We start from the raw sequence: 27,501 nt of genomic DNA, 5'->3' as shown, positions 1-27,501 counted from the left end.
GGCTGACAGCACGCACTGACCCACCCCCCTCTTTGGAGAATAAAATAGCTGGACATCAGTGCATTCAATCTCTTGGTCTTCTCCCTCTGGTTGTTTGGACTGCAAGTTAGACATCGATGACACTGAATGATCAAACAGCTTCCCAGACTGATCCATGTGGACTGCATTGGACTGTGCATGGGATTTGGCACAGGTGGAAGTAGAGGAGGGATGGCCGACTGGTGCAGAATGACTGCTCTGTGCCTGCGGCTGGGAGGAAGAAGAGGTGGTGGTACTTGAGGCATATGCAGTGTCATCCACTCTACGACCTATTCTGCATGCTGTGGATGTAATGCATGAGCAGAACCACTTCTGAGGAGTGGCAGCAGGTTCGCCTCACCACTGCTCCATTTATTCTCTTCTTCACTGCATGGGGTGCAGTGAGTCTGCAGTAAAAAGGAGAGAAGGACATGGGACCTCCATTCTTGGGATTGGTGGAGGTTGCTGTGGTGAGATCTGGCAGTTTCAGTGGTCCTCAGTAGTATTGAAGTCAGTGCCTTATCTATAGACTTATAGACTAAGAGCAAATATCCACATAAAACCCTAAAATAAAGAGGAGGCACAATGTGCAGTTTCTAGCCAAACACATTTTCTTTCCTTCTACACATTGATGTGAATCAGTTTGATTTTCACGGCTAATCTAAAGGCTGGCTTACATGGGCCGATGATCGCTCAAAGATCGCTCAAACGACAGTTTAAGTGACAGCTTTGAACGATCATTTTGCATAAATCATTGGTATGCGATCATTGGTATTTAAGTAACTACTCAGCTACTTAAATGCCAATTAGGTGTGCAAAGGCTATCAGCACTCCCCTGTCGAGAACTACTGATAAAAGTGAACGACGATTTTTAGGTTAGCTTGAATTTAATGATCAGCTAACAATGCCCAAAAAGCGGACGATGGGTGCACATTTACACGCACGATTATCATTAAAACGATCGCCGATTAGCGATTTTTTTAGCGATCATCGGCTGGTGTAAATGGGCCTTCAGTAATATGCTCAATCTAAAAAATTGGTACAAGAGGTCTTAATTAGAGATGAGCGAGCGTACTCGGATAAGCACTACTCGCTCGAGTAATTGGCTTTATCCGAGTATCGCTGTGCTCGGGTCTAAAGATTCGGGTGTCGGCACGGAGCGGGGAGCTGCAGGGGAGAGCGGGGAGGAACGGAGGTAAGATCTTTCTCTCCTTCTCTCCCGCCCGCTCTCCCCTGCTCCCCGCTGCGACTCACCTGTCAGCCGCAGCGGCACCCGAATCTTTAGACCCGAGCACAGCGATACTCGGATAAAGCCAATTACTCGAGCGAGTAGTGCTTATCCGAGTACGCTCGCTCATCTCTAGTCTTAATTCATTGTGTGAATTCTCTGGGATTAGTAACCAGTTACTTCTGCTAAGATTATAATGAAAATACAATTTTAGATTTTTGGATTCTTAATATTTTCTAAGTTCTCTGGGACACGTTTTAAAACTCATGTAAATATTTAGATATCTCAATTTATTATGATGATGTCCAATGAAATCTGCTTTATTCTAAGTGGTTTAGCAGGGTACAGAATCAAATGTCAGAAAAAATAAAAGCATCAAATCTATGCAAGCCAAATACTACGTATTCTGAACCAAAGATATTTGCTGACAAAGCTCTTGTTACATTCTGTCTGCTTTAATTTTAAACCTGTGACCTACAGTAATAAAATCTCCAAAACAATAACTCAAAATGAGTTTAGTTGGTGCCTGGTGGAAAGTAGTTTTTGGAGAGAGTACAGTAGTGGACTTCAGCAAAACACAAAAATAATCATGAAAACTTAAATATTTCAAATAGTCCCATAAATGTTTAACGTCTTGATTCATTGTTATTTTTAGCTTCAAAAAGAGCATGATACTAGCATGGGTAAAAGTGGCATTTACCCTAGGGCCTCCATCTCCTGGGGTCCGTTTACCATCCTGCCTTCACCATGGTCTAAACTCACAGCAAAATGTCACCTAGAGAAATTTTTAGGTACAGCATTACAATTTGAACAATGAATATCACTGAGTGGAGAGGAAAATGTGACTGTTCTCAGTAAGAGAAACCAAGTAATCTTGTAGATATGATACCTTTTAATGGCTAACAAAAATATATAATGTTATAGTGAGCTTTCGGACCTCTCAGGGTCCTTCCTCGGGTGTAATGGAGTGGAGAGGTGCACAGCATTTTTCAAAAAGAGACTGCATGAAGAGCTGGTGCTTTCACACTTCTCTAGAAAAAAACACGTAGGGACAATTGCTTAAAAAGGGTATATTCATTGATGCAAATCAGATATATTTGGTAAAATTTAACATTTTTACAAAAGTTCAACTTTACCTTTAGTAACTATTAATAATAACCTCCCTAAGGGTGCCTACCCACTGGCGATTTTTTTTCCTGCGATACTAAATTGCGTTTTGCGTTTTTTCTGAAGAACAATTAGCATAGAATGGGTTCTTGTCCATTTGGGGTTTTTTTTCGTTTCGTTGCAATTTTTCACATAGGAACTGTCAGTTGCATATGTCTCCTTATTTTTCTCTTAATGCACCCATGATTGTCAATGGAAATTAACGAAAAAGGCGCGAAAAAGGCGCGAAAAAGGCGCGGAAAACGTGCACATACTAGCTCTCATGCTCTGCAAGGGAACTAGTATCACTGGCTCACAGCAAGGCGGCTGGAGGAGATTTCATTCCTTGCTCCCCCCCCCCCCCCCTCTTTATTGACTTAACATAGTGGCCGTTCAGTACTGGCTGCTATTTACACTGAGCGATCTGCTTATCGTCCATCGTTTATGCAGCATAAACCATGAAAGCAGCGGGGAAGCTATTCTGTGTGCAGGAGTTTCCATTAACTCCTGCTCCCATAGGAGTCAATGGAAACTCCTGCCCGTCACACAATGTAGATAGCGCATGTCCTATCTTTTTTAGGTGCGTGTTGTTTTGCGCTTCAAATTCAAATTGGTTCTTTTATTGTTCAATTATTTTTATTGAGTTTGTTTGCATTAACATCATAGAGTAATAACAATGCATGCCTTGAATGTCCAATTAGATTTGACATTAGATATATTTTTTCATATCATGGTGTTATCGATATACGGACATTCATACATTTGTGAACATTTTTTTTTCCTCAAAAACTTTTAAAATCAAATACTTGTAACAAATAGTTTGACAAATAATAAGGGAGGGGGGAGAATTAGGGAAGGGGTGGAAAAGAGAGGGAAAGGGGGAAAGGGGAGGGAGCTTAGAGAAAAAAAACAAAGTATAATTTATAAACTATAAGGGCTCATGTCCACGGGGAAAAGAAGAATTAAAATCCGCAGCGGATTTTAACTCTTCTCCCGCGCGCGGATCCGCACCCCATAGGGATGCATTGACCACCCGCGGGTAGATAAATACCCGCGGATCGTCAATAAAAGTGATTTAAAAAAAAATGGAGCATGAAAAAATCTGGACCATGCTCCATTTTCATGCGGGTCTCCCGCGGGGACGGCTCCCGCGGGCTTCTATTGAAGCCTATGGAAGCCGTCCGGATCCGCGGGACACAAAAATCATATTTTACTTACCCGCTCCGTTTCTTCTCTTCGGCGCCGCGCCATCTTCTCTCAGCCGCGGCCGGATCATTTTGCTTCGGCCCGGCGCATGCGCGGGGCACGTCACCGACGTCATCGTGCACATCCGCCGAGCCGAAGAATGAAGATCCGGCCGCGACGAGAGAAGATGACGCCACCGCGAAGAGAAGAAACGGAGCGGATCGGAGGTAAGTTTATTCTCATTTATTTGTATTTTCGGCGCTCATGTCCGCGGGGCAGGAGGGACCCGCTGCAGATTCTACATGTAGAATCCGTAGCGGGCCCGATTTTCCCCGTGGACATGAGGCCTTAGGATCCTATCCATGTTTGCGCACCAAATGACTAAATATCCTGTAAGGGGAGATGGTCACCAGAGACGTCAGGAGAGATCCAACCGGAAGTGCGTCTGCCATGGTTCCCAAGTTTCCATGAATTGTTTGACTTTGTCATTTCTATATGCAAATAATTTTTCATACACACAGTGGTCTGAGAGCGTCTGAGTTATATCTGTTAGTGAGGGGACAACATTTGATTTCCAATTCCTTGTTATAAGAAGTTTAATAGTTAGAAGGCCATGTGTAACCAATTTCCTAAACTTAGGGGTAATTCCATCAATTCCGATAAGAAGAATTGCCAATTCAGGTAAGAAGGGAATCCCTATTTCGATAATTCTCTTGAGTAGAGAAAAGAACTCCCGCCAAACCTTTTGAACCAGTGGGCAAGCCCAAAAGATATGGAGCAATGAGCCCCGTCCCCCGCAACCTCTTCAGCATCTATCAGAGGAATCTGGAAAGAAGTCTGATAGTCTCACCAGGGACCTATACCATCTGGTGATGACTTTGCTATGGACTTCCATTAGGGTAGCACAGGAAGAGGCTTTACTAGCCCATGAATGTGCAATCTTCCATTGAGCAGGTGTGAAAGATTGGCCCAAATCTTTTTCCCAGTTCAGTAAGTGGGCTTTTTTATAGATATTTTGATTGTAATTTCCCGTTCCACAAAATATTTCATACAGGTTTTTGAGTTTCGGGTTGTAAGACGGGGGGTCGTATAAATATCTATACATGTATAGGGGTAAAGAAATCTTTAGGCTGGATACCCTGGCCCATAAACTATTGATTTGAGAGTATAAGAAAAACTCTCCATCCGGGAGGCTAAATTCTTTCTGCAAGGAGCCGAAGGGTTTCATTTTTGCACCTTCAGCCAAATCTGAGATTAGGTTGATCCCTCGTCTTTTCCAGTTTTGCATTAAGTTTTCTGACCAAAATTCTAGTATATCTACTGGGAGGGAGATATTTCTTCTAGGGGAATGATCTATGGACACTTGGAACAGTTGTTGCCAGGTTTTAATTGCTGTTTCAATCGTAGGAGATTTTGGTGTAGCTATATTGGGGTCCAAAATAGAAATGAGTAGAAGATTGCGGAGAGTCTTTTTTCCCAAGACACTCTGTTCTATGTTGGGCCAACTAATCCCCTGATGCGGCACGCACCAAGCTCTAAGTATTTTTATTATAATTGCCTTAAAATATGCTTCTAAGTTGGGAACTCCCATTCCCCCCTGTCTTCTAGGACTGAACAAAATAGACGCGGCTACTCTGGGTCTTTTATTACCCCATATAAAAGACATTAATTGTTTCTGAAGACCTTGGATTAATTTTTGGGGGCAAAATTGGTTCTTTTAGAAGTGTGCATTATGCGTGCGAAAAACACACGCTCGTCTGACCAAGGCCTAAAGGAAAAATTACAGCAGGGGGATGGGGAGGAGATGCAGTGGAACACATTGTTCATCTAATTACTTAGGATGTTATCACTATATTAACAACAAAGTGCATATGGTCAGCATTGATCACTAGTGATTACAAGAGCTGAACTCAGACTCCTTACTATGTTTGAAAGAAGTCAACTCCATTCTGAGAGATAATTAATTTATAGATCTTTTCCCTGCTGCAGCCCCGATGGATTCAGGCTTAGGGAGGAAAGAAGCCTAAGGGTACGGGCAACAATGACAAAAGCAATGAAAGGAAATGAATGGAGCTGGGTCCTCTTGAGCTTTAAAACACATCCAGTTAGCAGCACTGATTGCCCACATTTTTTAGCTAGGAAGAATAATAAAATCATAATAAATTAGATAAATAATGTGTCCCACTACAAAATTCCCCCCATTCCTGCTGTAACTGGGATATAATACATCTCTGCCCACTTGGTATAAACTGTATGTAACAAATCTCTCTGCCCCCTCTACTGTAATTAGTTTCAGAGTCTATCAGTCAATTTGACTAATGAATTCTGCAAAAATCTTAGCCCCCCAGCTTGCAGTTCAGTGAAGTACACTGCAAATATAGAAAACAAATGGTTAAAAATGTTTAATAATGTCCAGTTACAAAAAAGTATTTCCATGTGAAAATATATGAATAAGGAAAGTCAACAAAGGTGTCTACAGTCTTTAATATTTAGCTATGTGACCAGATATAACATAGGAACTTTTATGTTGAATAACATATTATGAATCCAAAGAAATGTAGAGAACATTACATAATCAAGTGGTCATGTTTTTTCAATTGCACCAAAGTGAAGCATTTGTGGACCACAGAGCTGGCAGTACCTACATATGGACACTGGTATGTCATCAAATGAACAAGAAGCTACACATTTAATGTACATAATGTAGAGATTTATGAACAGCATAATGCAATCTATTCCATGTAGTATAAGTATTAGAGATGAGCGAACGTACTCGTCCGAGCTTGATACTCGTTCGAGTATTAGCGTGTTCGAGATGCTCGTTACTCGTAACGAGTACCACGCGATGTTCGGGTTACTTTCACTTTAATCTCTGAGACGTTAGTGCGCTTTTCTGGCCAATAGAAAGACAGGGAAGGCATTACAACTTCCCCCTGCGACGTTCAAGCCCTATACCACCCCCCTGCAGTGAGTGGCTGGCGAGATCAGGTGTCACCCGAGTATAAAAATCGGCCCCTCCCGCGGCTAGCCACAGATGCATTCTGACAGAGATCAGGGACAGTGCTATCTTGTTGGAGCTGCTATAGGGAGAGCGTTAGGAGTATTTTAGGCTTCAAGAACCCCAACGGTCCTTCTTAGGGCCACATCTAACCGTGTGCAGTACTGTGGAGGCTGCTTTTTGCAGTGTTGCACATTTTTTTTTTTTTTGGTATATCGGCAGTGTAGAGCATTGCGCCCTGCAGTAATACTCCAGGGCCAGAAGCGCTTAGGCAGGGACAGAAGACATATTATTGATTGAATATAGGCAGTGGGCCTGCAAAATTATTTCCTGGCTCTGTCTGGGCTCTGAAATCACCGCTGTGTTGCAGTTCACAGTGCAACACTCTGTAGTTCTGTAACATACCCTAGGGCCAGAAGTGCTTAGGCAGGGACAGAAGACATATTATTGATTGAATATAGGCAGTGGGCCTTTGCAAAAAAATTTGTGGGAAAAAATCTATTTGGGCTGCCGGTGAGTGTCCTCAGTGTTCTGGGTCTGTGCTGGGTGTAGTAGTTCTCCAAATTCATACGCAGCCAGCTAAGTGTTACAGCAGGCTTGCGCAAAATTATTTCCTGGCTCTGTCTGGGCTCTGAAATCACCGCTGTTTTGCAGTTCGCAGTGCAACACTCTGCAGTTCTGTGACATACCCTAGGGCCAGAAGTGCTTAGGCAGGCACAGAAGACATATTATTGATTAAATATAGGCAGTAGGCCTTTGCAAAAAAATTTGTGGGAAAAAATCTATTTGGGCTGCCTGTGAGTGACCTCAGTGTTCTGGGTCTGTGCTGGGTGTAGTAGTTCTCCAAATTCATACGCAGCCAGCTAAGTGTTACAGCAGGCTTGCGCAAAATTATTTCCTGGCTCTGTCTGGGCTCTGAAATCACCGCTGTGTTGCAGTTCACAGTGCAACACTCTGCAGTTCTGTGACATACCCTAGGGCCAGAAGTGCTTAGGCAGGGACAGAAGACATATTATTGATTGAATATAGGCAGTGGGCCTTTGCAAAAAAATTTGTGGGAAAAAATCTATTTGGGCTGCCTGTGAGTGTCCTCAGTGTTCTGGGTCTGTGCTGGGTGTAGTAGTTCTCCAAATTCATACGCAGCCAGCTAAGTGTTACAGCAGGCTTGCGCAAAATTATTTCCTGGCGTTCCGTAAGCGAAGTCAGCCTCCAACCACAGGCCAATAAGCGGCACATTTAATTACAGCGTTCTGTTTCTGCATTACTGGTAATACAGCATGCTGAGGGGTAGGGGTAGGCCGAGAGGACGTGGACGCGGCCGAGGACGCGGAGGCCCAAGTCAGGGTGTGGGCACAGGCCGACCTCCTGATCCAGGTGTATCGCAGCCAACTGCTGCGGGATTAGGAGAAAGACACGTTTCTGGCGTCCCCACATTCATCGCACAATTAATGGGTCCACGCGGTAGACCTTTATTAGAAAATGAGCAGTGTGAGCAGGTCCTGTCGTGGATGGCAGAAAGTGCTTCCAGCAATCTATCGGCCACCCACAGTTCTGCGCCGTCCACTGCTGCAACTCTGAATCCTCTGGCTGCTGCTCCTCCTTCCTCCCAGCCTCTTCACTCCATTACAATGAGACATTCTGAGGAGCGGGCAGACTCCCAGGAACTGTTCTCGGGCCCCTGCTCAGATTGGGCAGCAGTGGTTCCTCTCCCACCAGAGGAGTTTATCGTGACTGATGCCCAACCATTGGAAAGTTCCCGGGGTCCGGGGGATGAGGCTGGGGACTTCCGCCAACTGTCTCAAGACCTTTCAGTGGGTGGTGAGGACGATGACGTTGAGACACAGTTGTCTATCAGTGAGGTAGTAGTAAGGGCAGTAAGTCCGAGGGAGGAGCACACAGAGGATTCTGAGGAAGAGCAGCAGGACAATGAGGTGACTGAGAGAGTGTTTAGTGCGGCTGGGGGAATCATCACGGATAAGTGTACCCGCCTGTCAACCGACAGTGCCGACAGGCTTACACTCATCAAGATGAACAAAGCGTGGATTTCCCCAGACTTCTCTTCTCTACCAGCGGACAGCAGCGATACCTAAGCAATACGTAGGCTGCACCCGCGGATGGAAGCATCGTTCTCTATCCCCATCAAAAACGGGGACCTTTTTGCTTCATCAATCTGTGTATAATATTCCTCCTCCTCCTCCTGCTCCTCCTCCTGAAACCTCACATAATCACGCCGAACGGGCAATTTTTCTTAGGCCCACAAGGCTCAGTCATATAATTTTTCTAAACAATTTTTAGACGTTTCAATGCTCATTAAAGCGTTGAAACTTTCACCTCAACCAATTTTTATTTTAACTGGGCTGCCTCCAGGCCTAGTTACCAATTAAGCCACATTAACCAAAGCGATTAATGGGTTTCACCTGCCCTCTTGGTTGGGCATGGGCAATTTTTCTGAGGTACATTAGTACTGTTGGTACACCAATTTTTGGGGGCCCTTGCCTACAGTGTAATCAAATTAATTTTTAGCCCACCTGCATTACAGCTGACGTTACATCAGCTGTGTTGGGCACTGCAATGGGATATATTTATGTACCGCCGGTGGGTTCCAGGGAGCCACCCATGCTGTGGGTCCACAGGGAGTTGTAACTGCATGTGTCCACTTCTAAAGAACCCCAGTCTGACTGGGGCATGCAGTGTGGGCCGAAGCCCACCTGCATTAAACATGACATTACCTCAGCTGTGCTGGGCAATGCAATGGGATATATTTATGTACCGCCGGTGGGTTCCAGGGAGCCACCCATGCTGTGGGTCCACAGGGAGTTGTAACTGCATGTGTCCACTTCTAAAGAACCCCAGTCTGACTGGGGCATGCAGTGTGGGCCGAAGCCCACCTGCATTAAACATGACATTATTACCTCAGCTGTGATGGGCAATGCAATGGGATATATTTATGTACCTCCGGTGGGTTCCAGGGAGCCACCCATGCTGTGGGTCCACAGGGAGTTGTAACTGCATGTGTCCACTTCTAAAGAACCCCAGTCTGACTGGGGCATGCAGTGTGGGCCGAAAGCCCACCTGCATTAAACATGACATTATTACCTCAGCTGTGATGGGCAATGCAATGGGATATATTTATGTACCGCCGGTGGGTTCCAGGGAGCCACCCATGCTGTGGGTCCACAGGGAGTTGTAACTGCATGTGTCCACTTCTAAAGAACCCCAGTCTGACTGGGGCATGCAATGTGGGCAGAAGCCAACCTGCATTAAACATGACATTATTACCTCAGCTGTGATGGGCAATGCAATGGGATATATTTATGTACCGCCGGTGGCTTCCTGGCACCCACCCATGCTGTGGGTCCACAGGGAGTTGTAACTGCATCTATCCACTTCTAAAGAACCCCAGTCTGACTGGGGCATGCAGTGTGGGCCGAAACCCACCTGCATTTAATCTGACGTTAGCTCTGCTGTCCAGGGCACTGCAATGGGATACATTTATGTACAGCCGGTGGGTTCCAGGGAGCCACCCATGCTGTGGGTGCACACGGAATTCCCATTGCGTAGTTGTACCTGCCTGTGACTATTTATAAAAAACCGCGGTCTGACTGGGGCATGCAGTCTGACTGGGGCATGCAGACACCTTGACAGAATGAATAGTTTGTGGCACATAGGTTCCCCATTGCTATGCCCACGTGTGCAGCTCCAGATGGAGGTGGCACAGGATTGGATTTCTCATTGCTTATGTACAGCATTGTGGACTATCGCCCCACCCCTTTTAAAGAGGGTCGCTGCCTAGCCGTGCCAACCCTCTGCAGTGTGTGCCTGCGGTTCCTCTGGCAGACGCACTTATAAATAGACATGAGGGCGGCGTGGCATGATTGCAGCTGAAGGCTGGGCAGGGACAGTTTGGTGTGCGCTGTGGACACTGGGTCGTGGGGGGGGGTTGGTCAGCATGTAACCCAGGAGAAGTGGCAGTGGAGTGTCATGCAGGCAGTGATTGTGCTTTGTTGGAGGTAGTGTGGTGCTTAGCTAAGGTATGCATTGCTAATGAGGGCTTTTCAGAAGTAAAAATTGTTGGCAGGGGGGGCCCACTCTTGCCGCTATTATGGCTTAAAGGAGATGTCCCGCGCCGAAACGGGTTTTTTTTTTTTTAACCCCCCCCCCCGTTCGGCGCGAGACAACCCCGATGCAGGGGTTAAAAAAACCACCCGCACAGCGCTTACCTGAATCCCGGCGGTCCGGTGACTTCAATACTTACCGCTGAAGATGGCCGCCGGGATCTTCTACCTTCGTGGACCGCAGCTCTTCTGTGCGGTCCACTGCCGATTCCAGCCTCCTGATTGGCTGGAATCGGCACGTGACGGGGCGGAGCTACACGGAGCCCCTCTCTGGCACGAGCGGCTCCATAGAAGAAAGCTGAAGACCCGGACTGCGCAAGCGCGGCTAATTTGGCCATCGGAGGCCAAAAATTAGTCGGCTCCATGGAGACGAGGACGCCAGCAACGGAGCAGGTAAGTATAAAACTTTTTATAACTTCTGTATGGCTCATAATTAATGCACAATGTACATTACAAAGTGCATTATTATGGCCATACAGAAGTGTATAACCCCACTTGCTGCCTCGGGACATCTCCTTTAATAGTGGGACCTGGGAACTTGAGATGCAGCCCAACATGTAGCCCCTCGCCTGCCCTATCCATTGCTGTGTCGTTCCCATCACTTTCTTGAATTGCCCAGATTTTCACAAACGAAAACCTTAGCGAGCATCGGCGATATACAAAAATGCTCTGGTCGCCCATTGACTTCAATGGGGTTCGTTATTCGAAACGAACCCTCGAGCATCGCGAAAAGTTCGTCTCGAGTAACGAGCACCCGAGCATTTTGGTGCTCGCTCATCTCTAATAAGTATACATGTGGGAAATTATTAGTAAAAATGTATTTGTTTTTCATAAAGTTTGACTGTACTGTTCATTTTTATGACCATTTTTGAATTATATGTGCTGTTTCTACTCTATGATAGTATAATGTTACATATCTCTTATTTTTATTTAGTGTGACCATGCATGTATCCCGACTTAGAGGACAACAATACTGCTTACACCCTAAACTACACAGTACAAAGAGGTTCCTCAAGTGGTACACAATATATAAAGAAAAGAACAAGTAGGTGGACTATTATTGTTGCTTCTTCTTCTTGAGTTGTTACTACTAATATATTAGCACCATCATTACTAATTCTCGCATTGTACAACTACTGATATCCCAATGTTGCCTCAAGTTTTAGTCCTATTTATGAAGCAAATGCACCAAATACTACTTGGAAAGGGGCTTGGCTTATCTGAAAGCTGTATGGCCTAATGGGATCGATGTAGGTCTTAAATATAACAATGTGCACAAAAATTGTGCCAAAATTTTGCCATAAACTAGATCAACCAACTAGTATATAAATTAGACAAAAGTGACTAGAGGTGCTATAAATGTATTATTTTAGATGGGTTTTTTAGACTGCCTTGTCTATGTTTACACTGTTTAATTGTCAATATATCTGCCCCAATGTACTTTAGATACAGCAATCTTGATTAACCTACCTCTGTTGAGAATATTGAAAAATGGTCAAACTTTTTGCATGGTTTAGCAGTTTTTAACATTGTTCTTGTTTTTATTAATTTCTTATCCATGTAAAAGATATCAGATTCTGGCCTCAATTTTACAACAATTGGGGTAATTGGCTAAACTCTCCATATAATAAAATCAGTACTTTTACCTAAGGGCTAATAAAGGCAAATTATGGTTAAACACATGGTAATGTTTTATATTCTGCACCCTTGTCTCTACGAATGATTTTAAATGTTTTACTTGTGTCATCATTGTTTTTGTTATGTTGTTGGTTTATATGCTGAATGTTTCCTCCTAATGTGTAAGAGCTTGTAGCAAGCCTACTTGATATACAGCATTGTACTGAAAAGATTTCTGATTATTACTAAGCAATTTGTAACCAATTTTGTACAATTGTTTATAAAACAATAAAAACAATGCTAAAAAAATAATTTATTTCTTATCCACACGTCCAAGGAATGCAGGATAGCAGATATTAAAAATCATCTTCTGAGAATAGAATTTGGAAAGGACAATTATGGTCTCGGATTGCAATGGAACAGTACATTTTCTGTTCACCTCTTTGGAGAGCAACTCCACTATGACTAATTGTTTAACTATTTAATTTCTGGTTCATTCTTACAAGAAGAAACATTTAAATACACAGCTACTGCAATAACAGTATTGGGCTATTCTGGGCAAATACTGTTGATGACCTATCCTCAGAATACAGTACTGTGCAAAGGTTTTAGGCGGGTATGAAAAAATGCTTCAAAGTAACAATGATTTCCATATTTGAAATGTTAAGAGTCTCTTTTTGTCAATTAACAAAATGCAAAGTGAATGAACAAGAGAACTATAAATCAAATCAATATTTGGTGTGACCAGCCTTTGCCTTCAAGATATCATCAGTTATTTTAGTTATACTTGCACAAAACCAGAAGATTTTGCAGAATTATGGTGTATGAGTGACCAATTATATCAAGCAGGTGATCATTTTCATATGTAGGTAGAAACACAGAAACAGCTGTGTAGGAGGTTTAAAACAGGATGAAGAACAGCCAAACTGCTATTAAGGTAAGGTTTTGAAAGACAGTTTCTTGCGCAACAGCAAGAGACAAGGTAATTTTACCACATGAGTAAGGTCTCTCTTAAAGATTTCAAAGCAGACTGAGGTTTCAGGATGTGCTGTTCAAGCTCTTCTGAAGATGCACAAAGAAACGGGCAACACAATAATCACCAAGGAAACAGTGCAGCAGAGGAGAGACAAATCATACTCCCCTTTAAAATCAAAATATGTCCAGCAATGCCAGCTTAGAAGTGGCAGAAACCAGTAGGACACTGGGACACCCATCTACTATTCGCAGACTTCTGGCCTGAAGTGGTCTTCATGGAAGAATTAGGCCCAAAAAGCCATACCTTCAATGAACTAGGATGCAAAAAATAGCAGCAGGTGTTCTGGACTGATGAGTTAAAAATTGAAATATTTTTCTTTAACAGAAGGCAGTCTGTTTGCTGAGGGGCTGGAAAGTGGTTCAGTAATTAGTATCTGCAGGCAACAGTGAAGCATGGTGGATGTTCCTTGCAAGTTTTTGGACTGCATTTCAGCAAATGGAGTTGTGCATTTAATTAGGATTAATGATGTCCTCAATGCTGAGAAATACAGTCAGATACTTATTTATCATGAAATACTATCTGATTGGCTCCAAATGTATTCTGCAACTGGACAACAACCTCAAACATACAGCCAATGTCATTAGGAACTATCCTCAGTGCAAAAAAAAACAAGGAGTCCTGGAAGTGACAATATAGTGACAATATAGCCCCGACAGGGCTCCAATCTCAACATTATTAAGTTTGCTTGGGAGGCATTATATAAAATGAAACAGAAGGGTGTGAGCAAGGCTAAATCCACAGAAGATCTGTGGTTAGTTTGCCAAGATGTTTGGAAAAACTCCCCCGCCAAGTTCCTTCAAAAACTATTCAAGCTAGAAGAATTGATGCTGTTTTGAATGCAAAAGGTGGTCAGACTAAATATTGACTTGATTTATATTTCTCTTTTGTTCATTCACTTTGCATTTTGTAAATTGGCAAAAATAAACTATTAACACTTTCATTTTGGAAAGCATTGTTAGTTTGCAGCATTTTTTCCACACCTGCCTAAACCTTTTGCACAGTACTTTAGGTCATTAATAGTTGATCGCCGGGGATCTGTTGTTCAGGATTCCTAGTAATCAGCTGATCGTCTGGCCTGTTGTCAGTGCAACGGGTAGGATGTCGTCATTGGGTTCAGAACAGAACGTCTAATGGGCTGCTTTGCTCCCTTTTAAATCAGTGAGAGCATAACCCCTACACTTCTAACTCTGACTCTGATGATGACGTCTAGCCCCACTGCACTGACAGTGGGTCGGGAGATCAGCTGATCGCCAAGGATCCTAAGCGCTAATCAACTATTGATGACCTATCCTAAGAATAGGTCATCAAAAGTATTTGCTCTGAAAACCCCTTTAAAGCAACTATGGTGGCACTAAACCTTAACTTGCAGGAGTATTGAGCAAATGTGTTTAAATGTTCTTTTTCTATAACTGATGCAATATTTTTTTCCCCATTTGTTCATGAGAGGACAAATTAATTTTGACTCAAAAAAATTATTGTAGATTTAGCTGGGCGAGGAGAGGGTCTGTATTCATAGGCTCAGCGTACCTGTACTCACACAGCTCTCAGACCTGCAGTTAGTGTGTACACAATCTCCACCTCTCTTGGTGATAGATTCACCAAACCTGCTATGTGAAAAACAATTACTCAAAAGCAGCCATACTTACTAATATAAAGGTACAAGGGCAGATACAAACACCAGTTCCCAGAGGCACACAGATGGAAAAATGCTATATGGGGTAGCATAGGTACAAAATACTGACGAGCAGCCACTCACACACCTGCTTTACATTGAGCAAGGCTGTGTAGGATTTACCTTGTACAAAGATAAAACTTGTATAGGGTGCCATTACCACAAGTACATGTAGTGCACCATGCCGACTTACAGCCTATTAATTATGCCCGTAACATAGTAACATAGTATGTTGGGCTGAATGAAGACAATGTCCATAGTACTAGAGTAGACAGGCTGCCCCACACTCAAAGTACAGCATAGAAAGCACTGACCCCAGCATCTCAGGGCGAAATTGCTTCTGTAAAAATACATGAGGTATTAGTTGATATTTTGGCCAAAATAGGCAAGCTCACAACCCATGTCAAGGGTCCTCATGTCTTGAGAGTCCCTACATTATATAACAAACAAATTACTGAGAAAAGGGATTATATCCACACGAAAAGGGCCCAAACGTACACAGAATTCTGCTGAAGTTAGATTTACCTAGCTTGCTATGTGTACTTGTCTTTATATTGTAGGTATTATGTGACTCCAGTTTGCTGAGAAAGCAGCATAATTGTACTGAACTTTATTAGGTGCTTAAGTCCCCCTGTCCATGGGCAAGGCGGAATATCACTAGCGATATTCCACCACCCGGGAGCAGGGGAGAGAACTGTCAGTTCTCTGCGGTGAGCCTATCTGATAGATAGGCTCACCATGGAGAATCGCGGCAAATCGCATGCTGCAATTTGAGTCCCGCAAGTGGAGAATTGCTAGGTCTGAGAGCAGTTTGAGTGCAGGGAAGCTAAACCTGTCAAGACAGACCCTGAACTAACAGAGTTGAGGATGTAATGGAGGGGTTTAGGAGTGTTGGATCGGAGGCCGCAGAGAAGAATGTTGTAGTAGCTTAGGTGGGAAATAAAGAGGGCATGCAGTAGCACTTTTGTTGGCTCAGAGTTGATGAAGTATTGCATCCTATGGAGATTTCTATAGCTTTGCATACTGCATGCATGTTTACAGGGAGGTTTCTTTTACTCTGTTTATTGGCATATAAAAAATTGTACTGTGCTTTATTTGGTATGGATGACAATTTTCCTCATACAAGTCAATGGGTGTTGAAAAACTCCATCTGTGTATATGGAGCTGTGTACAAACTATAGTCCAGGCACCTTATGAGTCCCTTTTTTTCACTAAGCTCATCTTATTGACCCCCAAAAAATGGAATAAAAAACTCATTCAGAATATATGAAACTCATACAGAACCTGCAGAAAAGACTATACCTCACGGAGTGCCAACTTTATGTGCCATCTTGACTATGGGGAAAGCTGACTCCCAGCCCTACTAGCACTAAGTAGTACCTATAGCCTACAGTCTATGTAGACCAACAACTGAATATTATTGACATGTTTAGCATAAAGTATATGTTGGCATTTTATCTACATTTACGTGGAGACCTGAAGAGTTTTGAAATGAGTTTACCTATTTTTGCTACTAAAGCAAAAAGCAAATGATATTCTCATCCGTATTGCATTTAATGCAGGTTTGGCTACGAGTTCCCAGGCAGCTCCCGTTCTTGTCAGGAGCGCGATAATGAGATGCAGTTGACTTCTATTAATAGTACCTTTGAGTGGAGTTCATACTTTCTGCTTGAGGGCAGCAAGTTCTGATTAGACTAGAAAATTCACTCTAATTATTTTATTTGGAAGCATGTGTCAATCCATCATGAAGAAGCCCCAGCTGTGGGCATGAAAATTTCCCTGGAGAATCTAGATTAGCTACACATGTAGCCACAAGGAGATAGGAACTTTATATATAAAGCTTAAATTAGCAAATTTTATGAAACACCTGGCTGCTTCTCTCTCCTTTGTAAGGGATTTTAAGTTTGGATGGCTGCGTTAAGTAATTTAGTGCTACAGTAATTCACACAGTGTTGACATTTCCTATGGTTAAAGCTTGAAAGGTGAAATACTGTATGTGCCGAAAGTCTGTTAGATGTGGATGGAGGTCTGTGCAGTATTCCAACAGACATTGTATGATCACATGACCTTTTTCAGCGTCACCATGTGAATTAGATAATTGGTAGGCAATGGAAGTGTTACTATGTATCGAGGGTAGCTAAAAAGCCACGCAGCACCCAATACTATCCCAAATGCCCAGGGTGCAATAAGAGTTATTTTATTTCTGGAATTTTCCTACCAGAAAGCAATCTATACCTTTTGTCTACATGTCTACGGTACCCCCGATGTGTTAATTTTGGACCACAGATTGACACAGAAAAGAATTCTGTTAGGGAATTAGAGAGCATTAAAGAACCTTTATGAATAGTAGACAGCAGGGGTCCCCAACTCCATTCCTCATTGAGCCCCAACAGGTCATGTTTTCAGGATATTCTATAGTAAGAACACCTGTGGCAATATCTGAGGCACCGACAATAATTACACCACCTGTGCAACAATGAGGAAATCCTGAAAACATGACCTGCTGGGGGTCCCTGAGCACTGGAGTTTGGGAAACACTGGTATAGAGGCACTGTAGCTGGCAAATTTATACAGGCTTTGATATACCTGGCATAATATTATGGATAATGCTGTGGGCCAGTGATATGTGCAGTCCAGTGTTGGTGTTATTACCGTACTATACTGGCACTAATATTCCCTACAATTCTTATAGGCATAACAATATTTAATAGTTGGTGTCAACTCTCTGTAAATATTATCCAGCACTAATGTGATTATGGTCCAGTTTCTATACTTTCATGATTGAGGTTTCGGAGTGGCAGCTTTATTATGAGTCACAGAATTCAGTTAGCCAACCAACCCTTCTACACATAAAAAATTATTACAAATGATCTTCCCGATTTGAAACACTTATAACTCCTATTTAATTACACTCAGATACATAAATTGAATATCAATGCAAAAAAAAACTTAGAACGTTTGGTAGCACAACATCGATGCTGTTCAATGTGAGCCCCCTTTGATCACTTGATATACATTGATGTCAATGTGAAGATGTGGGGGTGCCCCATCCTGCTGGGAGATGGAACCTTGGATTTCCTGTTCCAGCTGCGGCAGAAGGCAACTGTAGCGTCCAGGTATGAAATCCTCGGGATTGTTTCCACATGGAAAAAGAAGAGGCCACACACTTCCCTACAGATTATAGTGCAAAACACATTCACCTTGGTGGAGTCATATGCTTCATGTATGCATGTGGATTTCATCCCATAGATTTTGCCCGAGAGGTGAAAGGCAGCTTAATCACTAAACACTAAAGATTTCATGATATCATCATTTTCCATTATAGTTTGCATACTCTTGCAGAAAGAACGCCGCCTCGCTTTGTCACCTTTTTTCAAGGCTGTTAACAATTGCAGTCGGTAGGGATAACATCACAAACATTTGCGCAGCATCTTCCACACAGTCAGCTGTGGGATGTCCAAATCTCTGTTTGCTTTGACAAATTATTTCTGAGGACTTTGTTTGAAACCTGCATGGACACGCTGCACTGCTTCTATGCTTACTGGTAGACGACCGGATGATTTTCACCAATGGATCCAAACTTTTTTTCTTAAATTTGGAGTACCACTTACAATTTGTGCACCTACTGGGAGGAACTTCACCAAAATTTGTTTGAAAATGATGTTGCACACTAGTAAGAGTGTGGCAGACATGAAAATCCAGAACTCCAAATGTTTTCCTGTCTTCATTGGCAGCCATTTTGTCTCATACCCCCCTTGCAACGACTGTGGCAGAATCAAGCTTTTGACAGGAAGATAGAGCAGTTTCCAAGGGGATTTTTCCATTGAGTTTGTTTCGATTGATATTAAATTGATGTATCTAAATGTTAAACATTAGTTATGAGTGTTTCAACTTGGAAAGATCATTTGTAATGACCCTGTAATAGATGATGGCAGGGTTACTTCAGAAGCAAATCATTGCCTCCTGAGCCTATGAATGTAATATTTTGATTAACAGTACAGTCTTGCTAACTTGCTTTAAACTTTTTTAAGTTTAAATACGTTTTTCAATTAGACAGGTAGCTAAATAGATTAAGATGTACATAAACTCAATATTCTATATCAATAAAGTGAACATGAGAAGATATACACATGATGAATAGGTTTAACATTATCTCAATTAGGCTAGGGCTGGATGGAGACTTTTTGAAATGTCACTTTCTAATTTCAACTATCAAGCTACAGCTTGAATGACATGCAACTTGCGAACTGCAGCTGTCACTCAATGGTTAAAATTGGAAAGTCTTCCCAAAGAAAGTCTCCATCTTACCCCAGTCTTAAACAGTTTCTAATGAATTCTTAAAGTTCTGCAGATTTCTTTGTAACATTAGATCAACTAAAAAGCAATATGGATAATAAGGATGGATGGGCAGGGAGAGGGGTGTAAGAGCAAAAGAAAGAAGAAAAGGGCATGGACATGTAATAATTTTATTAGGGCTTTCATTGACAGGATAGGAAGCTCTAACACAATCTTGCATAACTGACACTATGAGTGTTTATGCTACTGTCATGTGTTTGTTCCCAAGTCAATGTCAGAGCTTCTAAATAGGAACTGATAGCAAAGCAGCCTGTAGATGTAACATGTACATTAGGGCTCATGTCCATGGGTGTTTTTTCACCGCATATTACACATGTGATGCACGGCAGCGTAATATGTGGTGAATGGAGTCAATGAAAGTCAATGGACTTTCATTGATCCATGCACATGAGCAGGTAGACACTGCGTGTATATACACGAGAAATAGTTTACACCATGCTCTATTTCTTAGCTTACCATGCAGCGTAGGACAACTGAGACAACTAATGGTCCTCTTTGATTCTAGGATGCTAATACATTTGGTGACTTTTCTGCTCTTTTTGGCATATATGAAGTCAGGTTGTTCAGTCAAAGAAAGAAATCTTGATAACAGTACTGAGACAAAGTGCTACTAAGCCGAAATATCATTATTTATTGTAAATAAATATTTCAATAGATAAAGTGGTATAGCCATAACATATATTAAATTATGACACTGCTATAAGATCTGGATGAACATGGAATTAAAATCCATTTTTAAATTGAACAGATTAATTACTATAGTGTAAAGCTTCCCATCTTAACTCCAGGTTGTATCACTGTGGATTTAGATATTAATGTCTTTATGTAAACAGGAAATTGCATTAATCCCATTATAGATGTATTCATGTAAATATGCAGTAAATATATTTAAAGTGACCTTCTAAGGACTGAAGAAGCATAGGTGGCCACACTGCTTCTCTTACTACCTGATGAACACCGTGCATTAGTATGCATTGGTAGTCTAAGACACTGAATGTTGCTATGAGTGGCTAGCACTGCTCATGTGGACAGCACTGGCCAATTAAAGCAGGTGTAGTGTCTTATACTAATGATGCATACTAGTAGACAGTGTGCATCGGTTAGTCAGAAAAGCTTGTGCAGCAACTTTGTTTCTCTTGACCCAGAGGGTCACCTTAATTATCCTATCAAAAAAGAATTTTTGTACATTTTATAAACATTGTAGTCACTTAATTTGGATGTCATGGATCTCTAAGACCATGTACACACTGAGCAATGCTCCTTATAATGTGTTAGATTCTAAGCAATCAAAAATATGCCATTGTTGGTGGTATCAGTAAATGTATATTCCACACACAGTGATATTTACATTTCCAATACATTTTCCCAGTTGTCACTATGCTCTACTCCAGGTGAGTAAAGAACTCCGCTCGCCAATAGGGGATCTCTGAAGAGAAATGTAATTGTATATACTAGTCATTTAAATGAATGGCTGTCAGTGCCATACATTGGCAGTTCAAGTCAGCCATTGTTTGTTAGTGACTCTTTGCTCTGGCTCATAGAAAGAGTTTTCGAAGCCCCTCTTCTCTTGCATCTTCTTTTTATGACATCCATATATGAAGAAATTGTGATACCCTTGTTTCATCTCTAAACTATAAAGAATACATATGAATGCACATACTGTTCTAATGGAATCAAGGTTTTTTTATTCTGGAAGAAATGTTTTTCAAAGACTGAATGTGAGTTATGAGTGCTGATTCACTGGAGGTTTCATTTTTTATGAGTTTTTTGTGGTTTTGTGAACCACAAATAAAGAAAACAAGTTCAAAGAGTGGTTTTGTAGTTTCTTCCCAACTTTGGATATCTAAGAAGCATTTGTTTCTGGTAATGTTGTGGCACACAAGTTTTTATCATACAGTAGCAATAAGTAAGTAACGTGATCCACACAGATGTTGCAGTGTGGTTGACCCTCATACCAGCAGAACATCAGGATCAGTGAGCAATTTAGCAACCAATAATGCAGGCATATGGTTTGCATTCCCATTTTCGCAAGGAAATTCAAAAACAACAATGGTGATATTCAATCATTACTCGGCATATCTCCTCTTAAAAGTACAAACTGTTCTTTGATATGGTTGTACTAGTCTATGCAAAAGTTGTTCAGTCTGAGTGAATGAATCAACAATTGTGTTGAGGCCACAGTAGTCATAAACGTATGAATAAAATGGGATTGTTCTCAGTGAAAGAAACCAAGTAATCTTGTAGATATGATACCTTTTAATGGCTAACAAAAATACATGATGTTTTATATATATATATATATATATATATATATATATATATATATAAATATATATATATATATATATATACCCCATCCAGATCTGTTTCATTAAGCCTGAGGAAGAGCCCTAAGTAGGTTTGAAAAGCTCGCTATAACATCATGTCTCTTTCTGAGAACAATCACATTTTGCTCTACTGGCTAGCACGGCACCAAACCTTTTTTGTTTTACCGGATGAATAAAAACACATTTGCAAAAAATACAGATTCATTTTTCTCATCAATTATATTTAGAATATATAACAGTTTCCAATCGGACTTGATTAATTCATGTATAACGTATCTTTTCTTTATAGAGTGTATGAAGACTAAGAAGACATTTCAATTGCAAGATACAATGACGAAGGCAACCAATCACCCCAAAAAGAGCACAAGCAAATCAACATCTTCTTTCCTAGTTTTCAGATACTCTGTGCTTACATTATAAACACTCGTTAAAAGGGGTCCATTTTTACATTTATAGCCATATAAAAATAAGACCTTTGAAATTCATAGATGTTTCATGCTGTCCTGAATTTTGCTGTAACTGTCTTTATGATTCTGAAAATGGAAAGATTTTGCGTTATAATTCTATGATACCTTGTGTGTGTTTGAGATGACGATTAATAGTATGTATGAGCTTTATAAGTTCATTAAGTATGTAGTTAAAAGAGGATATTATTTTAACTTACCAATTTCCTCTTTTACATATTTATTTCAATTTCCCTATTTTTTGCCATTCTGAAGAACACGTTTCTGCAATAGTTTCGTGATATGTCAAAATGAAAAAAAATACACCTAAATACAATCAGTAATTTTCTTAGAGTTACCGTATTAATAAACATTCCTTCAAGGGTTACCGGTAGGGTCCCTATGTAATGCACATCAATATTTTTTTTGCTCTCTTTCTCTCATTTATTTCCTTGACTATTTTTTATTGTATGGGTTATTCAGGGTTGATAGGAATTCTTTTACAATCACATATGACCTTAGTCTAGCATTTTTAAAGCTACAATTGAATTTTACAACATTCCAAAACTTTTATTGTGATATGAAAAAAGCTAATTTGCAGTTTAGATAAATGATATTCTAAGCAGATGGATCTTCATAAATTGGGCATTAAAGTTAAGATTGCATTTTTATTTTTCATAGTAATTGTAATACTTTTCAAATTGAATGAATGGCTCTATTAATTTTAGGGTATTCCAAAAATAGAAAGTAAAAATTTCAACTTATTTAATTTTGGTTGATAATACCACTTCCAATTAATAAATCGGCTGTTCTGGAATGTAGGTTGTGAGCCACCTTGTAATATGACAGATAGTGTTGCGACAATGAATAGTGTAGACTCCTATTACATATACTCACCTAATGATGTGGCTTTTATGCTAGTGTTAGTTAGCAGTGATCTAAGTTTGAATTTAGTACCACATTCTAGTAGTACTATGATATCACTGACACCCCTAGTGAACAATATTGTCTAGAGTTGCCAACAGCTGAAAAGTCAAACGTTAGGATCCCTGAAACACTTGTTGAGGAACACTAATCTAAGTTGTACTGTTTGCCCATAAGCATTTTTAGATGATGAAATTATGTAACATGTATATATAATAAAATCTGAAGAAAAAAAATAATTAAATAACTAATAAAAAGAAATAAAAAATAAAAATTAGGGTTCTTTCACTTCATGTTTTCACAAAAAGTAACATATTATCTGTCTTTATCTATATCTATCTGCCATTATCAGACCCATCAAGTACACAGTATACCCTGCTTCCCTGAAAATAAGACCTACCCTGAAAATAAGACCTAGCATGATTGGATTGTTGAGAATGCAAAATGATTTTTCAGGCTTTTTGAGGATGCTTGAAATATTAGCCCTACTCCAAAATTAGGCCCTGCTTAATGTTAATTAAGAAAGTTAATTTAAATAGTGTCCAGGCAGCTATGCATGTAAAAAAATTAACTCTTTTTGAGCAGAAATTAATATAAGACACTGTCTTATTTTCAGGGAAATGGGGTATATCCATTTAACTGGTCCATTATTTAAAGAGAATGATTTTATCTGTTATGTCTTTAAATAAATCCAAGCAAATAGTATGCAAATGTATATAAACTTATACTTACTTTAAAACCTACCATTGAAATAAAAAAATAGATACTGTTTTTTGACTGGACAAAATAGCTACGCTATTAAATACTATCAAAATCAGGGTGCAGTTGTTGTAAATGTATTGCAACGCCCTCTTTAGGCATACTGTGTTTTGAGCCCCGAAAAAGCTTTGTCACAGTATGTGCCTACATATTGGTTTTTTATGTTCTACAAATGTACAGTTGTGACATAGCCCCTAAATGTGGTGTGAACCCAGTCATAGTCCGGTTTCACATGGCTATAATATAGCAGCAATTTAGCATCCGTATTATGGCTGCAATACCCGAATCCCTCGATCCTCATGGTTCGACCTAGGACCTTATGGTGATCACTCATTGGGTAGTGGTTTGGATGTCACAACCATAATACAGATCTAAAAATGAGTTACAGCCATGTGCAATCTGCCTTATTCCCACTTATTCTTTCCAAAATAAAGTACATTAGTAATGTTTTGAAAATGTTTATACAAATTGTTAGTTTTTGTAAAGTACACTGATGCTACAGTATGTGCAAAAGCCAGATAGTCAGTATTTCATTCACTATTGATCCATATGATTCTTTCTTACAGAATTAAGCTTGAGAGATACCGTAAATACTTTATAATATGTAAATAGACTCCGATGACAAAGGTTCGTACTATAAATGTGTACATTATCTATATATGTATTGTACTGCTAAATTATCATTTTATTTAAGTATATTCAGTTTGTAGAAGAATTGCATGTTGGTTTCTTATTCATTTTTTAAATAAACTGGGGAAAATGCCTTGCGTGCTTTCTTTTTGTTTCTGGTATTTTTGGATGTTCATATAGGTTGTCAAAACTGTAGTCAGGCTTTCCTGCACCCAGGGCAAGCATTCACCGTGCCTTCCCATGCGATAAAACTCACAACCACCACCATATAAGCATCTACAACTTAGGGGAGTTTGGCCTCTTTATTAAATGTGATATAACTTGAATTGGCTTTACAGTGAGACCCTAATCACATCGTGTTAATGATACAGACTAAGGGAATGTTCACACAGTGTTTTTTACTAAGCTGTGGGAATTCTATCTAGGGGTGTTTCGACAAAGTGCGGAAAACGGCACTGTGACGAAGCCCTCAAATAGAGCCATTCACTGTCATTAGTGAAACGAACATCACTTTGGTATCCTGCAAATATTTCACAGAAACAGCAGCACCACACAATCAATGCATCAATACGGGTGCAGGAGTACTTGCTGTGCACGCCTTAAACCGGATCCGGACACTCAGGATCCCAGAAACATAGTCCAATATGCTTGTAGGATAGGCAGCACCCAGGATTTCAAAACATAGCCGGGTCATAAAAAAAACCTCCAGACTTTTATTGCATAAAAAAGTAAAGCATGTCCACCAGCAACGTTTCGACCACAGGTTCCGTGGTCTTTGTCAAGCTCTTCAGTTTGTCATGAAACCGAACCTTGGGTGATTTGTTTTGGCCGCACCTAATAAAATTTATTTATCTTCTCACTTTTCCTATTTATATTCTTTTTCCTACTTCCTCTTCCTCATCTTCCTCTTACCTCTTAATTTTATTTTTCCTTTTATTCTTCTTTATCTTCATATTCCTATTCCTTTTTCCTCTTTCTCCCCTACCTCTCCCTGTTCCTATTCACTCTTCCTCTTCATCCCCTACCTCTCCGTGTTTCTATTTGCGTTTCCTCTTCATCCCTTACCTCTCCCTGTTCCTATTTGCCCTTCCTCTTCATCCCCTACCTTTCCCTGTCCCTATTTGTCCTTTCTCTTCATTCCCTACCTCTCCCTGTTCCTATTCACTCTTCCTCTTCATCCCTTACCTCTCCCTGTTCCTATTTGCTCTTTCTCTTCCTCCCGTACCTCTCCCTGTTCCTATTTTCCCTTTCTCTTCATCCCCTACCACTCCCTGTTCCTATTTGCTCTTTCTCTTCCTCCCGTACCTCTCCCTGTTCCTATTTTCCCTTTCTCTTCATCCCCTACCTCTCCCTGTTCCTATTTTCCCTTTCTCTTCATCCCCTACCTCTCCCTGTTCCTATTTTCCCTTTCTCTTCATCCCCTACCTCTCCCTGTTCCTATTTGTTCTTCCTTTTCATCCCCTACCTCTCCCTGTTCCTATTTGCTCTTCGTTTTCTTCTATTTGTTCTTTCTCTTTTTCTTCATTAACTTTGCCTTAAAAACAGTTCAAAAGTACTTGAATGCATTCCTAGGTGAACTAAGAGTGTTATCCAGGGCATTTGTGGCTTTAAGTTATACACCAGTTTTAGGGGGTGTTGGTGAAGTTCTGTTTTGGTTCAAACTACTTCAGACTGAACTCCCAACATGTTTTCCCAGCTCCTTGGCATCCTCATGCAATATTAAGGCTAATGATACCCCCTGAGGATGCCAGGGAGCTGGTGAAACATGTTAGGAGGCTAACAGCAGTGTTTTTAGTACAGTTAGTTGGGCTGCCTTTTGCCCTCTGCCTTAAGTGCTTGTTGAATGATTTCCTCTTATACTGAGCAGGGAGTTTGAGTCTTCCAGTTGGTTCATAGGAAGCTTAGGGCAGTTTTTCACCTGCATTTGGGTGTATCACCTGATGAATTTTCCCCCTTTTCTTATATGTGATCCTTTGCCCATAATTATGATCATAAATTTCAAGCATTTTACTATACTGAAGAAGGAGTTTAAGTCTCCCACTCATGTCCCTTGGAAATAGGTCACATCTGGACTGTCACACGGGTGATTTATGTAATGAGTGTTTATTTGTCTCAGGCAGCCTACAATCTGGATTTGTAATCTTTAGCAAGTGAATTAAAATTTATATCTAATAAAAGTTAGATTCTAGCGAACTTAGGAGAAGTTATTAGAAAAAGTCTCCTGCACTCTGAATGCAACCTCACCAGTGCAGTGATCAGATTGTGACACTAGCAGGAGGGGGGGTCATGGTGCATGTCCATAGACTCCTTCCCTCATGTGTAGTCCAGGTAGAACCATGTTGTGAACAGTTAGAGAATCCAATGCAAGGAGTATAGGGTGTGATCCATTTATTTTCATAAAACACAAACCAAATGGTTGTAGGTAGGGTGCAACAAGTTTAAACCCTACTGTAGCTGGGCCCAAACTGGCAGCAAGTCGGGTAAATAGAAGTAGGCAGGGAGCAGCAAATTGCCTACTGCAGCCTTAAAGGTGATACAAGGGGAGAAGCCTCTATGTGTTATGCATAGCTCACCAGAACAAATTTACTATGAAGCACAGATAATGTTAGAACTAAAGTTATATATTATGGTGCCACCTATTTCTTACCCGTAAAGCCTCCATAACGTAAATGAACATCATAGAAGGGATTGTTTTTAGCTTTAGCTTCTATGGCAGACATTTATGATCTGCCCCCTCATAATCCTGGTGCTGACTAACAGACTAGCTCTTGATCAGGATCAGAAAGACTATTATTCCTGTCATTTAACTCCATAGATGCCATGGTCTATACAACCATGGTATCTAGGTAACTAGACAGAGGTAGGGAGTTCCCTCTGTCCCCATCTGCCCCCTACAAATGCGATTGTAAGATGCTAATGAATAACTAATGCAGCCTGAGGCCTAGGAAAGACCCCCAGGCATGCTGTAGAAGTGAAGGGAAAAAACCCTCCGACACACACAGTATCAGTGTAATCTTCATAGCCCATATAATTACCTCCATGTTGTA

At 40.9% G+C, this 27,501-nt stretch overlaps 1 protein-coding gene across 1 annotated transcript in view; it reads left to right on the top strand.

Annotated features, from left to right (window-relative positions):
* CXCL14 (C-X-C motif chemokine ligand 14) overlaps nt 1-24,587 on the top strand; it is a 38,664-nt gene extending 14,077 nt beyond the window's left edge. Inside the window, exons 3-4 of the mRNA XM_066591065.1 lie at nt 11,625-11,735; nt 21,988-24,587. Coding sequence (XP_066447162.1) covers nt 11,625-11,735; nt 21,988-22,003 — 127 coding nt within the window. The 3' untranslated portion in view covers nt 22,004-24,587. The remainder of the gene's footprint in view (nt 1-11,624; nt 11,736-21,987) is intronic.
* The last annotated feature ends 2,914 nt before the right edge of the window (nt 24,588-27,501 follow it).

The sequence above is a fragment of the Eleutherodactylus coqui genome, chromosome 2, assembly GCF_035609145.1.
Source record: "Eleutherodactylus coqui strain aEleCoq1 chromosome 2, aEleCoq1.hap1, whole genome shotgun sequence".
Lineage (NCBI taxonomy): Eukaryota > Metazoa > Chordata > Amphibia > Anura > Eleutherodactylidae > Eleutherodactylus > Eleutherodactylus coqui.
This window is presented reverse-complemented; position numbering and strand designations above follow the sequence as displayed.